Source organism: Filicampus tigris, chromosome 10 (genome assembly GCF_054856515.1).
Source record: "Filicampus tigris isolate MCC_2025a chromosome 10, RoL_Ftig_1.0, whole genome shotgun sequence".
In the NCBI taxonomy this organism is placed as follows: domain Eukaryota; kingdom Metazoa; phylum Chordata; class Actinopteri; order Syngnathiformes; family Syngnathidae; genus Filicampus; species Filicampus tigris.
Window position 1 is genome coordinate 25,201,184 of NC_141226.1, and position 14,587 is coordinate 25,215,770.

A 14,587-nucleotide genomic window follows, 5' to 3' on the forward strand; every position below is an offset into this window, starting at 1 on the left:
TGCATTGTAATTTATAAGCACTGACCTTTAGGGGGAAAAAAAGTCCACCTGTTTCAGAACGTAACGCTTCATTCAAAAATATGACCAAAAATATATGTCAATTGATGTTTTTGCTTAAACAACCTGGAATGATTGCCTTTGTTGTTTGAATTGCACAAAATAGTAAGAATGATTTTGGTTTGACGCAGAACACAAATGCACAAATGTAAATGTAACAACAAATTTCCCGTCACACTGCTGAAACAATGCACATTTTCCCATTGTGGGGTTATCGCATCGTATTCTATTGTATCGTATCTTATCTCAGTTATGCGACCCAATGTAGCATGATGTAACGTTAGTGCCCACGCTACAAACAGGACGTAGCACATAAGACGTATGACACAATGTACTGTAACACAGTGTTTCTCTACCTTTATTAGCCGGGGCACAACTTTCACATCGAAAAAAAATTCTTAGCAAAATGGTTCACAAAAAGTATGTAAAATGGTTAATTATGTAACTTCAGTCATTTAGTGGAAGAGCATCTTATTATGCCTTTTCCTATAAGTGGTTGGCATAGATGAATTAATCCCCCCCAAAAGTTATTCGATTTTTTTTTTTTTGTCAAAATAAATGAGATTGGATAATTTTCCGCAGCAGAACCTGAAAATCTCTCGTGGCACATTAGTGTGCTGCGTTCCACATGTAATCCAAGTGCCGACATGGCGCATGAAAATCCAGCCAAAGACATGTAAGACATATAACATACGGCACAATGTAACCCAAGTAAGGCAAGAACACGTGGACCTCATCGTGACCCAAACAAGATGTGGAAAGTGAAGACACGTTGTCCGTTCAAAAGTCTGCTTCCTCCATTAAAAAGTCTACTTCCTCCACACCACACTCCTCCAAACGTGCGCCGCGAGCGGTCGTCAGTCGGTCGGATGCAATCGATGCAACAAAGTGGCCATCGATCGAGCCGTTTGGAACGTGACGGATTCACGTTTGCCGTCACTGCGACGTTGCTCTCTTGACTCTCTCCACCTCTCCCCACTGTTCTCCACTCAGCATCATCAAATTGCTTGCCACCCGTCCATTCGTCAACAATGGCGGTCGGATGTTTTCAACTGCGGCCATGAGATCCACAGCCATTTTTCATCAGTGTAACAAAGATGGACTTAGGTGGAATGTATTTGGACGACGCGCTCTTTCTTATGTGTGTGCTGGCCAGGGAAGTGCTGTCAACTCGAAATGGCCAATTGAGTAGCCGACTAAACGTACAACACGTAAGCAGCGGTCGACGTGCGCTCCAGAAAGAAAAACGATGGCGTCAACCAAAGCGGCTGGACGTCCCAAATCCTACAATTGAAATGGCATTGAACATAGACACGATCCAATTATGTATTGTCAAAAATGGACATGGATTGAAAACGATTTGCTTTAGGATGTCGTGATCCGTACGGTGTTCCTAATGAAGTGACTGCTTCGTATTGCAAATAATGTCTCATAATTTCATTTTGCTCGTTTTGGAGATGGAAAAAGAAAAAGAGCATTTGCGTCACAAAGCCAAGGTGACATATAAGGAGTGACGTCAGCGACGATGGCGGCCAATGGGCGTGCGGCTCTTTGATCGGGCGGCGGTTGGAAAGCAGCCGTTGGACGCTCGGCGGCGGCGGCGTCGGCGGACGACGGACGAGCGACGTCAGTTGCACTTTTGCGCCGCTTCCACTTTGCGTGATGCCACTGCGCTCGCTGGCGGCGGCCAACGAACGCCGAGCTTAGATCTTTGCGCCGATCTTAGCTTAGCTTAGCTTAGCTTAGCCTCACGACCTTTTGAACTTTGAGGTGAGTTCCGTCATCAAACATAACCACGTCACTTCCTTGGCAATCAACTACAAAGGGCTTGTTTCATCTTCTTTGGCCACTTTGACAGCTTACAACTCATTTGTCATCTTCTTTTGTCCTTCAAAAGTTTGATCAGTTTGGCATTATTATCAACGCGCTTTTACTGTCAACGTTCACGTACGTGCCTCCCCATTCCACAGGCACATTTAGTGCCAATTTAGGTTCATGTGACAGTAATTACAAATGTTTCTGTATGTGCTCATTGAACTTCAATCGATCCAGGTAAGGCAGTTGGCAATGCCGACCTGTCCCATATGAGCGTTTTGCTTTTGCGCCACCTTGGTGCCTGCCGAAGAACTAAGTTGAAGCAAGGGGAGGAGCTTCATTTGCACAGGCCACGCTTTGCGCCATCTTGTGGCATGCCGATGAGGAAATGAAGCTCCTCCTCATCAACAAGAAGTGAGCAGAAGACCTGAATGATGAATGAGCAACAGAAGATATTTGTGTGCCCAACTTGACTGGCGTCGTGAGCGCGTTGATGTCTTGCTTCTCGTTGCCGACATGTTCATCACGTTTGTGTTTTCAGGTGCTTGGCAGGCAGGCCCGCCCCCTCGGAGCATCGCCGCCAGCCGCGCGATGAGCGGCCGAAGCCACAGATCCGGGTCAGAACTCTCGCGCACGCCGCACCGCTGCTTCCCGACCTTGATTAATGATTAAAGGGGAGGTCACCCCAAAGATTTTCTTTCCAACAATATATTCTATGCAGGCCCACTAGCTGAAACAAGGCATTCGGATTCATAGCGTACGAATTATGCAGTCAAATCCAGCCATCTTTGTCCATCTCAGAGGGCGGCCATTTTGCCACTCGCCGTCAAGCGAAAATGACATCCCAGCTGCTCGGATAACGACCAATCGCGGCTGATGAGTTGCGACTTACCTGAGCCCTGAGCAACTAGGATGTCATTTATGGTTCAACAGAAGTGACAAAATGGCCGCCCCCTGAGATGGACAAAAACGGCTGGATTTGGCCGCTTCTCAAATTCCACAAATGCAATATGAATCAGAATGCGTAGAACATTGTTGCAAAGCATTTGGGGGGGGGGGGGGGGGTGGGGGTCGACTTCCCCTTGATGAAGCCAAGCGCGTATTTACAGTTGAAATGTGACACGGCATGGCGGCAAAACAAAATGGACCCACAAACAATGATTTTCATTGTTGTGCCTGCCTGTCATGATTCATGGCCGGCATAAATAGCTGAACACTGTTGGCCGTAATTCAGTCGAGCCTTCCAACGCAAGTAAGTGGAATTTCCCACAGTGCACCTGACGGCAGCGGTTGGGCATGACTGCGCTACACGAATGACGTCTGGCGTGTCAAGGAGCGTCACGTGCGCTGTGTTGTCTTGTCTTGTCTTGTGTGGCGTCGCCTCGCCGGATGCCAGCGCCAAGCGATGTTGCTGCTGCTCGCCGGCCAAAGATGAGCGCGGACGATTCTCCAGAGTGACTCAAGTCAAGTCGGAATGGGTGAAAGAGGATGAGGCAAGTCCGCTCGCACAACCGCCCGACCGCCCGCCCGCCCGCCGCCGCCTTCACAATGACGCTAAGGCCAAGCGGCAAGTGCGATTTCTGTTGTGTGAACGCCGAAGAGCTGACGCCTAACCTGAATGCTGGACAATGAAGTGACACGGGACAAATGTGGATGGCGTGACTGAGGGCAAAACACAGAAGTCAAATGATTGGGCTACATTGGGACAACAATCAAAATGCAAGAATTTGAAGAGGGTGACAAATGGGTCCAAGCTTTTGAACTTGGAGCGAATTGTCAAGAAAGGGTCGAAGGGGGAGCCAAATAAGTCAAACCTCTTCGTCCGAGAATTCGGTTGGCAAAAAGTGGCAATTCGGCCGATGTTGGAATAGGAAGTTGATCTAAAAAGTCGACACGGGCCGGTTGAAAAGACGGCTTTTCGTAGTGCGTAAAGTCAGGCCGGATCAATCGATTGCAAACGGCAAGTCGGACAGGGCAGGGGCCGGACTCACCGGAAGCGCTTGAAAGGTCGGCAGTGTGTGCGCAGAAAATCCGGCGCGGGCGGGGGGCCTGTCGACTTTTTCTATCATGCAGCGCATGTCCCAAATGAGCTCTTCAGCATTCGCTCAACGATCGCCGATAATAACGTAGACTTGGACGTGGTCAGGGCGAGGCCTCGGCGGCCGAGTGGGCGCAGGAGAAGTGCGTGGAGCCGGTGAAAGGCCCGTGGACGCTGGAGGAGGACGAGCGGGTGAGTGCGCGCCTCGCGGCCGGGCCCGGCCCGGCCCGGCGCGTGACGCTGACGTGCGGCAGGTGGTGGAGTTGGTCCGCAAGTTCGGCAAGAAGCACTGGTCGCTGATCGCCAAGCACATGCGCAGCCGCAACGGGAAGCAGTGCCGCGAGCGCTGGCTCAACCACCTCAACCCCAAAGTCATCAAGAGCCGCTGGACGCCCGAGGAGGACCGCATCATCTGCCAGGCGCAGCGCGTGCTGGGCAACCGCTGGGCCAACATTTCCAAGCTGCTGCCCGGCAGGTAGGCGGCCCGGCCCGGCCCGGCCCGGCCCGGCCCGGCCCGGCCCCGCCCCGCCCCGCCCCGCCCCGCCCACCGCCGCGTCTGTCTCCTCAGGCCCGACAACGCCATCAAGAACCGCTGGAACTCCACCCTGAAGAGGAAGGTGCAGAAGGAAAGCCCTCGCCAGATCCTGCGGCGGCACCCCGACTCGGGCGCCCACCGCACCTCCTCGTCCAGCTCGTCGTCGTCGTCCAGCTCCTCCGACTCGGCCTCCGCGTCGTCGTCGTCGTCTTCCTCCGCCGGACAGGCGGCCTTCAAGGTGGAGGCGGCGGCCAAGGTACGCGACACACACACACACGGAACAATCGAGGGCTCATCCACCTAACCGCTGCGGAAAAAATCCGGGGACGGATTAATCGGCCGCTTCATCGGGAAAATATATGGCCAACAACGGCTTGGCCCTTTGAGGAAGTACATGACACCGGTGTCCACCTCGCCACTGAGCTAGTTTACCAACGGGCTTACCTGGACTTGAGCCCGGCGGCCTACAGAAGTCGGGGGCCTATCCCAATTTTGGGCAAAAAGTTTTTTCTCTCGATCCCTTTCCATTCTTGCCGCGAGTTGACCGAGCCGCATTGGGTTCTGCGATTGCGCGTAACGCCGTGGCCGTCGAGAGGGTCGCTTGCTGCCGCAGTGCACGACGCCCGCTCTAGGGGGCTTATCGGAATACAATACAATAGCGAGTGGACGGCTTGGAATATCACAGATGCACCGGGAGCGCATCGGCAGAAGCGCCGGTGAGTCCTTGCCAAATTGTCCCGGAAGCTTACAAAGTTTGCGTGACGGGCCCTCGTGGGCTTTTTCCACAAGCCTCGAAGCTTTCCAACAGGCACGCGAGCAGGATCAGGCGCGGCGGCGGCCGCCTCGGAGCCAGCACCGGGGTCGGTTGTGTGTTTTTGCCCGTTGTTTGCCCGACTTTTTACAGACTATTGTGATCGGAGCAAGTATTGTAGGCGCAAGAGCGCACCTCACGTGCTCGTTCGGTTAAGTGTACAACAATCGCTTTGTGTTATATGTGTGCAATAGCATTCAAAATGATCATTTGCTTTATTGATAGAAGCGATGGGGGAATGCACTGTTGGTTTCTCCAGACTAGAGTGTGCGAACCTTTCGATTTGTTGGCTATTCTATTTGTTCAAATGCACAAATATGCTTGCGGATCTGTTTGTCAGTGTTAAAAAACGAGGATGTCAGAAAAGTCCTTGATGCCGCCGAGCAGCGAACAATTGCAGCGTTTTGCCAAGGCAGCAAATGTTGCGTTCACGTCAGAGTTTGCCGGCTCTCGTTCGGTGTTCGCTCGCCAACGGTCGACCGCCTTGAACGAACCCTGACGCCAACACGCATTTTCTACCTTCGCCAACGGTCGGAAAGCTTTGCCCCTAATTTGGGATAGGGGCTTTAGAGTCGGGGAGGGGGGCCTATATTGGACGCTTAGCCTCGCTCACCATCAATTTTGAAATTGGACCTGTCGTTGGTCATCAAAACGACACAGCGCGCCGTCTGTCCGCCTATGACGGACGCCAGCTCTGCTGCGGCGTTGAATGGAGAGCACGCGCAACAATAACGTTATTGCCGCTACCGCGTGTCGAAATGTGTGCGTCGCCGTTAGCTTCTCCCGGTAAAGGTGCGCTATGAACTTGTGATTCAGGAACACCTGATGAGCAGCGAGATTCTCAACATGCTGACGGACTGGAGCCCCGCCCACAGCGGCGAGCACAAGGAGCGAGCCGCCATCTTGTCTCGTTCGGAGGTAAGCGCTCGGCCGTTTGTCGCCACCGTGTCCTTCCCGTCGTCTTTTGAGATGATGTCCGGTCGGGCCGGGCGTCAATCCGTTGCTTTGCGCGCATGTCGCGTCGCGCGAAGGGGGCGGGGGTAACAGGGGGCACCACCGCCCTGGAGCGGCAACCTGGCCCCCGCGTGGGTCACGAGTCAACGCAGTGACGCAGAGCGTCGGAACGACGCGGACAGACAGCGGAACGCAATTCCGTTTTCTTTCTCGAGCGCACCGAAAAGCCGAAACAAGGGCTGGACAGAAATTGGCCCCCGCCTGAAAACAAACTAAATTGAGAACCGATCCTCGTAAAAGCGCCAGGTCCGGTGCTGTGTCCAAAGCCGGCGACCGGAAAAGGCCAGGGCGCAAAAACGTCGTCGTCCCAGCGAAAATGAAAATTGGTCGAAAGGCGTGGACGCCAGCGGCGAGCGCGACTGGAGTTGAGTTTGACAAGCGCTGCTGGTGAGGCCTGCGTTGGTTTGTTTGCCTTTCAGGAGCATCCCATGAGCAGCGAGATTCTCAACATGCTGAGCGAGTGGAGCCCCTCCCACAGCGCCGAGCACAAGGACCGAGCCGCCATCTTGTCTCGCTCCGAGGTGAACCGTCGTCCTCGTCGGCGTCTCCGGCGGGCGCGCCGGCCGCTAACCGGGACTCGATTTGCGTCCAGCTGTTGAGTCTCGGCGGCGCGGACGCTTCCTTCGAGGAAGAAAGCCTGGCGGGCGGCGCGCATCAGGCGGGGGCGCCCCGGGCCGCGCAGGGCCGCGCGGCGGCGGCGGCGGACGACGGCGGCGGCGGCGAGCTCTTGTGCTTCCCGCTGGTGGGACAGGAAGTGTGGTGGTGCCTGCAGCCCGTGGACGCCGACGAAACGCTCAGAGTCAAAAGCGAGCCCTTCGAGGTGAACGCCGAACCGAGTGCGGTGTGAATGCCGGGCCACCGGGGGGGCGCTGGGACGTTTTAAAAAAGGATCAGACCCAGGTTGATTTGAAAATGGATTGCTCATTCTTTTTGCTCTCTTGTTTGCAGAGAAATGCAGTGGGCGGAGCCTGTGAATCAGCATGAAGCTTGACATCTCTTCCGCTGTTGTAGAAGGAGCCATTTCTGTGTGCGTGTGTGTATATATAAAAATGTGTGTGTACACGTGTGTACACGTGTGTACACGTGTGTACTTGTGCTGAACGGTGTTTTATTTGGAGAGGAAATGCGGAATGTTCATTGCAGGTTTTATTTGATTGATTTCTTGGGCAGGAACATCTGAACTTGACACACGTCACCTTGGGTGTATTCTGGTCTCCTTTTAATTGATTGCATTTCAGCACTTTTAACTCCAAATTGATTTCAAATGAAGCTGCAGCTCCTTTTAACTTTTTATTGAGCAACAAAGGCCACTTTTCATGACAAAACAATTTTCGGATTCAAAGATAATTGATTGGAGCCGTTTTCCTGTTATTGATTGCTCGGTTCATTCTTCTGTTTGTCGCCTTTGAACTACTTGAACATTTTAACGGGCGCGCGCACGTCACTTTTCCTCACCTGCTGATGACAAGATTTGGAACGAGAGTCCCACTGATTGAACGAGGACGAACCCACCGATGTCTTACAGATTGTTATTATTCCCTCTTTGTCTCGTTTCACTTCAAGTGCACTTAAAGATTTGATGAAAAAGTCCAAACTTGTTTTGTCTCAATTATTTCAGAATATAAAGTCCCACCCAAAAAACGGGAAAAGAAAAACAAGGCAATGCTGCGTGTTCACTCAGCTGCGTTTGCGGCCGGCCCAGCGTTGAAGGCACATTGTCGTCGCGGCTGACGCGTCAGTAGAGCTTCATGGACGCCTCGAACAGACGCGTCAGGTCATCCTCGCTGTGCTCGCGGGGACAAAGCTTGGTCACGCGCTCCTAAAAACACGTTCGAAAGGGTCGCCGTCAACGGCGGACAGGACAGGACAAGACAGGAGACGGCAAAGGCAGACGAGCCGGCCACCTGCGGGACGGTCCCTTGGACGAGCGCGGCCACGTCGTCCTTGCTGTACCCGACGGCGCCGAGGCCGTCCTCCACCTTGAGCTCAAACAGGAAGCGGCGCAAGGTGTCGGCCAGCACGGCGCCCGCGTCGGCCGCCTTGGCCCGACTGACGTCTGCGCCTTGAGACGACACGTCCGCATCGGTCAGACGTTGAGGTTGAGGTTGAGGTTGAGGCCGACGCCCACGCGCGGGCGCGGCCGACTGTCACCTACCGAGGATTTCAGCTGCCTCCAGGTGGCGCCCCGGACACACGGGAGCCGTGAAGCCGAACACGGCCGGGGCCGTCAGAACCACTGACAGGCCGTGAGGCTGAGCGCACACACGCAGGGTGGGACATCCGAGCGCAACGGGTGCATGCCCTTCTTTGTGCGGCCGACACTCACCACCAGGGGGTGCTCCACGTTGTAGCCGTCAGCTTTGTGCGTCTTGACGTTGCCAGCGATGGGATAGGGACATACCGTGACTGCAACGGGACAGGACAGACGGGTGAGCGCACGGCAACGGGGCGCTTTCAACAAACGCACGCGGCTCGCCCACCAAAGATGGACGCCGGCGTTTCCGAAGCCGATGCCGGCGAACACGCTGGCCAGGTGCATGCTGGAGCGAGCTTCCGCGTCCTCGGGGTCGCCGACCGCCCTGCCGCCGGCAGTCGACGAGGGCGATGCAAAAAAAAAAGTCCCAGCCGTTTGAGTTTGCCGCCGCCCGCCGCCCGCCGCGCGACATCCTGCTCACGTCGTCGTCGTCGTCTTACCGTTTCATGTACTTGGCCACCTGTCGGAGGGCGTGCAGCGCCCACACGTCGCTGATGGGGTTGCTGCCCCTGGTAGGCGGGCCGGCTGAGAGGGTCGGGGGGGCAGGGGGCGCGGCGGTGGTACGGCAGGGCGGTGTACGACTCCAGGGCGTGGCTGCGACAAAGGACGGCGAGGTCAGAGCGCTCGCTGACCGCCAAAGAGGCACAAAGAAGATGAGGACGGCGGGCGGGGCCAGCGAGCGCTCACCACAGGACGTCGAAGCCGCTGTTGGCGGCGACCCTGCTGGGCATGCTCAGCGTGTGCCGGGGGTCCACCACGCCCAGGGTGGGGCGCAGGGCCCGGCTGGCGATGCCTCAACACACAAAAACTCACAGTCACAAATGGAGGCGCTCACGCGCCCCAACTAATGTCCACAGATGAAGGACGGGCTCACTCGCTCGCAACCGATCAGACAACGGCCGGGCAGAGGCGGGCGGGGCAACCTTACCCGTTTTGGCCTTCAGCGGCTCGTAGTCAAAGATGGCCACGCCTGTGGTCTCGCTGCCGGTGCCGGCGGTCGTCGGGACTGGCGGGGGGAGACGGGTTCCAGGTAAACGCTGGCCGCTGCGCCAACGGTGCACCGTCGCCGTGCTGTGGCATCACCATGGCGACACTTCACCACTGCTACTTACCCGCAATGAGCGGCTTCAAGGCGCCGGTGACCGGCTTCCCTTTGCCGATGGGAGGGTTGACAAAGTCCAGGAAGTCGGCGTCGGGGGTGACACGAGTACAGATTGGCCGCCTTGCACGTGTCAATCACTGAGCCCCCGCCCACCGCCACAAAGGCGTCAAAGGCGCCTTTCTTGGCGAAGGCGATGGCATCTTTGAAGCTGCCAAAGCGCAGCAGCGAGGTGAGCACGCAGGAGGGCGTGACGCCGGGGGGCGGGGCCGACCTCACCTGCCGTCGGTGGGCTCCACGCGAACGCCCTCGTACGTTTTGTACGGCACGCCGCTCTGGGCCAGCGACCGCAGCACCGCCTCCACGGGCGGCAGGCGGGACAAGTTGCAGTCGGTCATCACGCACACGTTCCGAGCGCCCAAGTTCTGCAGGTCCTGCAACGCAAACGCAACTTTGGACGTCGCCGACCCGCGCGGTTCCTCACAAAACCCCGCGCGGCGACCGGCGAGGCGGGGAGCGGGAGCTTGTACCGTCGTGTTTGGATGGCCGCACGAAAGCAACATCATCCGTCCGCTATACAAAGCGAGCGAATGGCCTGGCTGCAGAGCGCAGTTCCAAGCCTGACTCAACCTAAATGTTTGACGCCGTTCACACGGATTCTAAGGTTATGGCCCCCGGGGCCTTGAGTTTGACTCCTGCGATCTAGGCCATGCCGTTCAGAAGTTGGGGCCAAAAGACGTCCTCCGCTTTGAAAGGAGTGGGATGTGTAGTACCACATGTCACCAGCAGAGGGGGCACTCCCTGTACGGTTGAGGTCAGATACAAAATGTGACGTCATAGGACAGCGCATCATTAAGCCGCCAAGGAAATAGTTGAACGCAAAAAAAATGAAGAATTCATATGGGCGGAGTCGAACCAATATTGAGGCTGAGCCACGTTAAGCCACGCCAAGCCACGCCTCGAAGTGCGCTCTTACTCATCCTAAGCGCAAGCCGCTTCCACTTGGGGCAAAATGTGCAAGCGTGCGCTGTCTGCAATGTCTCTTTTGAACACAAGATGGCAGCACAGAGCCTAAGCACGGCACGGCCCATGTTTGGGCTGCCTTTCCGCTTTGGCGGGCTTGCTCTGGTCATCTAGCGCCCTGTCAAGCAGCGCGGTGGTGGTGGTGGTGGTGACGATGACGATGATGACGATGACGACGATGACGATGATGACAATGCTTACCATGCCGATCTCCCTGGTGACTCCGTCCCCGTATCGGATGTTGGAGCTGGCCATCTTCCAGTAGAAGGCGTCGCCATAACGACAAGATGATGAGTGACTTTTGTTTGGGTGGTGAAGCTTTTGAAGGCGGAGCATCTCACCTCGAAGGCGTAGTCCGTCTCGCGCCGGCTGCACGGCACCGCTGCGCACAAAGACGTCACCCATAGCACAAAAGAGCAATCGCGATGGTTCGCTGGGCGACGTCGCTTGGAATTTAGTCACAGAGATCGCTGTTGCGGTCCGGCCCCGCCCGACGATTGTTTGCTTTTGCTTCTCTCAAACGCATCCGTGTGGTGCCGGCAAGAGCGGCGGCTCTCAACGTGTGGCGTGACGCGACGCGACACGGGGCGGGGCGGGGCGGGCGTCAAGCCGATGTGCGTTCCCGGCGGGGTCAAAGGGGCAAAAAGGTGGCTCGGCGCCTGATGTCAGACGGCTTCCGTCGGCTGGAATGTCACCAGAGCCCAAATCCACGACAATACTTTCCTTAAGTGCACTTGTATTCAACTTTTAAGTTCATCACTTGGCAGAAAGTTGAGGTGTGATTTGTCAAGTTCAAATATGTGCCGAAAGGTTGGGAATGACTGCCAGGTGGAAGTTGGCCAAGTGTCACCCACAGCCACGCAGCCCACTGTTGTTATTGCCTGGCCTTTTCTGCATGCTCACAGTGCTCGTCCAGTTAAATTCCACGCTCCCCTCGTGACATTGTTTTGGAAAGGCGGGAAAAAAAACATTTTTTTAATTGCACTGCCCTTTGAAACAGTGCGAGGACGTCGCCCCGAAAACCCCCGTCACACCCCGAGTTACGCACGCCTCGGCTCATATCAGAAATCAATCACAGTACTCGTAGTTTGGCTTGAAAAAAAAGCTCTTTTGTGGCACATCTTGTAGATCAGGGGTAGGGAACTGCGGTTCCTCGAGAGCCATATCCTGCCAGTTTTGGATCTCTACCTACTACAACGCACGTGACTCAAACGATCAGGATCGTTTCAGACTTCTACCGAGCATGCTGATGAGCTGATCGTTTGAATCGGGTGTGTTGTGCTAGGGAGAGATCCGATCAATTAACAACATTCACTGATTTATGACCAATACGTGAGAAAATCTTCAATCAATAACCCTTCTTTATCAAGACTTTGACCAATACTCATGCTTACCTTGATGGAAAGTGTTGGAGTGAATGGGACACCTGCACCTGTACGCACGCACGCACGCACGCACGCACGCAAGCACGCACGCGCACACACACCCACGCACGCACACACACACCCCCACACACACACACAGTTGCGTGACGTGCATGTTGCCATGGAGACGTCAATCAATCATTAGCGCTCAGGTGCAAGATGACAACGACATGACAAGAAATGCTAAATGCTACATGCTAACAGTTGTCCCGTTTTGTAGCACGTTTCCCATGGAGACAGTGCTTGCAAGCGCACACACACACACACGTTGTACATGACCGTGATTTAATATTCACGTTGCCTACATGAGGTGACTTGAAGGTCGCATGACGTCAAAAGTGGCCGGAAAAGGGCCATTGTACACGTCATACGTCGTTAGCGTCGCCCGCGCACACACGTTTTTCGCTTTGTTCGCTTCGTACTTACGCAGCGCGCTCGAGCTGCATCAGCAGACCAACCACTCGATCCCGCGCCGCCGCCATCTTGACTTCGAAGGCTGCACAGTACACGAAGATCCGCCGACGTCACCACGCACCGTCGCCTTTTCAAAATAAACGTCCGAAAATCCTTCATGATCTCCTCCCCTCTATCAAATTAATGTTATTCATTCAACTGTCTTTGTTTTGTTATGTCTGATCTTTACTGCAGAAACAGCAATTTGTACGCAGAAATGGTTGCTTGCTTTAGTGTGCCCTAGATAAAGTTGAGCAGAGTTAGCTGAGATGAGAGCTCATTCTTGGTTATTGAGTAATGCAATTAGGGCTTCTAACCCCACTAGTGGTATGCGGGCTCCCCAGGTAATCGCTGCCTAGCCTAAACAATACAGTTGTACTTGATTCTTTGGTACAATGCATTTTCATGTATTCTTTGAGGGTTTTTTTTACCTTTCAGGTACAATTGTATTTTCCTTTTATGTGCATGCATACATTATGTACATTTGAATAGAATCATTATTTTAGTAGTTACTCCCACCCTATAATGAATGTTGCTAACTGTGCCTAACATTAGAGAGGCCGCTCCCACGGCATCCTGAAAGGGGGATTTCCCCCATCTGCGGCACCTGCTCATGGTTTCGTCATTTTTCTCTATAGAAGGCTTTTGAGGTTTTTTTTTCTTGCCCTCTTGTGGGGTTTAGCTCAGGCGATGTCATTAAAATTTGTCAACTGAGGGCTTGTGATGCCCTTTGAGATTCTTTTGTGTGGATGCGCCATACAAACAATGTTTTTGTCTTAAAATGTATTTGAAAAAAATAGTTGGTAAATAAATTCTAGGCGGCACGGAGGTCGACTGGTTAGCACGTCCGCCTCACAGTTCAGAGGTCGTGGTTTCGATCCCGGCTCCGGCCTCCCTTTGTGGAGTTTGCATGTTCTCCCCGTGCCTGCGTGGGTTTTCTCCGGGTACTCCGGTTTCCTCCCACATTCCAAAAACATGCTTGGTAAGTTGATTGGACTCTCTAAATTGCCCCTAAGTGTGATTGTGAGTGCGGATGTTTGTCTCTGTGTGCCCTGCGATTGGCTGGCAACCAATTCAGGGTGTCCCCCGCCTACTGCCCGAAGACAGCTGGGATAGGCTCCAGCACGCCCCGCGACCCTTGTGACGAGAAGCGGTACAGATAATGGATGGATGGATGAACATTATGCATTGCCCTGTGACTGACTGGTGACCAGTACAGGGTGTAGTCTGCCTTTCGCCCGTTGCCAGCTGAGCTAGGCTCCAGCACCCTCCGTGACCCGCGACTCACTGCCACGGAGCCCACCGATGTTCGTGTTGAAAATGGATGGATGGATGGACATTACGTGTAGATGCAACGGTGTGGATATCCACAGAAGCTTGGAGCATTAATTTTGGGAAAAAAACAAAAACAAAAACGTAATTTATTTACCGCTTTTTTAATTTTCTGGGGGGGGGGGTTTGAGTTATTTTTATCATTTAACAATTCCAAAAACAGAAAAAAAGACTATGGGAAAAAAACGTTTTTTAAAAAGGCATTCAGCTTCCGTGGAGATCAAATAAAGAGAAAAGCTCTTTGACGTAAGTTGATGACGTGATTTTTTTCGACGCTTCAACAAAGCGGCCAGGAGGGGGCGCCAACAGGCAACACCATAGAAGAAGACAAACTAGAAGCCTTGTGAGTGATTGAGAAGCCATTCGCACGATTAGCTTCCAGGCTAACAGACATGACGCCGAGAAGCTGAACAGTAAGTTAGTCCTTGCTTCATGGGCACACGCGAACAAGAGCCGAATTGAAATTTCGAGTTGAGCGCGGAGAACTGCCGTTTGCCGTTTTACTTTGCTTCCGGCCGGCCCGCTGGGCTAGCAGTTAGCATGTAGCTTGTAGATCATTTGAGGCTCTTGGCGGCCTTGCGTGATCGTGACGTCAGTGGGCACCCGAGCAATCTGGCTGACAAGACTTCAAGAAGATCAGCAAGTCTTGGGAAGCCGAGCTGGACAAAAGTCTGTTCCCTGTTCTTTTAGGGCTGTGAGATCTAGGTGGATTCCTAGCGGTCAATCGATCTG

General features: G+C 54.1%; 2 protein-coding genes across 9 annotated transcripts; one reads left to right on the top strand and one right to left on the bottom strand.

Annotated features, from left to right (window-relative positions):
• Nucleotides 1-886: 886 nt before the first annotated feature.
• LOC147141561 (uncharacterized) lies at nucleotides 887-7,864 on the top strand. 8 transcript variants are annotated; one of them, XM_086043230.1, is made up of 10 exons: nucleotides 887-1,268; nucleotides 2,414-2,489; nucleotides 3,269-3,365; nucleotides 4,003-4,102; nucleotides 4,165-4,385; nucleotides 4,479-4,701; nucleotides 6,073-6,174; nucleotides 6,690-6,791; nucleotides 6,863-7,090; nucleotides 7,219-7,864. In XM_086043230.1, the coding sequence occupies exons 2-10, from the start codon at nucleotides 2,464-2,466 to the stop codon at nucleotides 7,242-7,244; spliced, it is 1,125 nt and encodes a 374-aa protein (XP_085899356.1). In that variant the 5' UTR covers nucleotides 887-1,268; nucleotides 2,414-2,463; the 3' UTR covers nucleotides 7,245-7,864. The 8 variants fall into 8 exon arrangements, with proteins under 8 accessions (XP_085899356.1, XP_085899351.1, XP_085899353.1 ...); XM_086043225.1 differs by lacking the exon at nucleotides 887-1,268 and adding an exon at nucleotides 1,303-1,683; XM_086043227.1 differs by lacking the exon at nucleotides 887-1,268 and adding an exon at nucleotides 1,304-1,827 and having other exon boundaries at nucleotides 3,145-3,365.
• Nucleotides 7,548-12,612, bottom strand: adhfe1 (alcohol dehydrogenase iron containing 1). Its single transcript, XM_086043224.1, is given in 17 exon segments — nucleotides 7,548-8,089; nucleotides 8,175-8,332; nucleotides 8,426-8,522; nucleotides 8,597-8,662; nucleotides 8,664-8,676; nucleotides 8,751-8,849; nucleotides 8,965-9,032; nucleotides 9,034-9,118; nucleotides 9,212-9,317; nucleotides 9,453-9,530; nucleotides 9,637-9,721; nucleotides 9,723-9,834; nucleotides 9,903-10,057; nucleotides 10,848-10,901; nucleotides 10,988-11,028; nucleotides 12,041-12,078; nucleotides 12,497-12,612. Coding segments are annotated over 17 exon segments (1,395 nt in total). The 5' UTR covers nucleotides 12,553-12,612; the 3' UTR covers nucleotides 7,548-8,005.
• Between the last annotated feature and the right edge of the window lie 1,975 nt (nucleotides 12,613-14,587).

What these genes read in the sequence shown, in the direction of transcription:
- LOC147141561 (XM_086043225.1), top strand. Translation starts at nt 1,593, where the DNA reads ATGGGCGTGCGGCTCTTTGATCGGGCGGCGGTTGGAAAGCAGCCGTTG. An exon ending in GCGGACGACGGACGAGCGAC is followed by an intron (nt 1,684 to 2,413) that starts GTCAGTTGCACT and finishes TTGTGTTTTCAG; the next exon opens with GTGCTTGGCAGGCAGGCCCG. An exon ending in CCATCTTGTCTCGCTCCGAG is followed by an intron (nt 6,792 to 6,862) that starts GTGAACCGTCGT and finishes ATTTGCGTCCAG; the next exon opens with CTGTTGAGTCTCGGCGGCGC.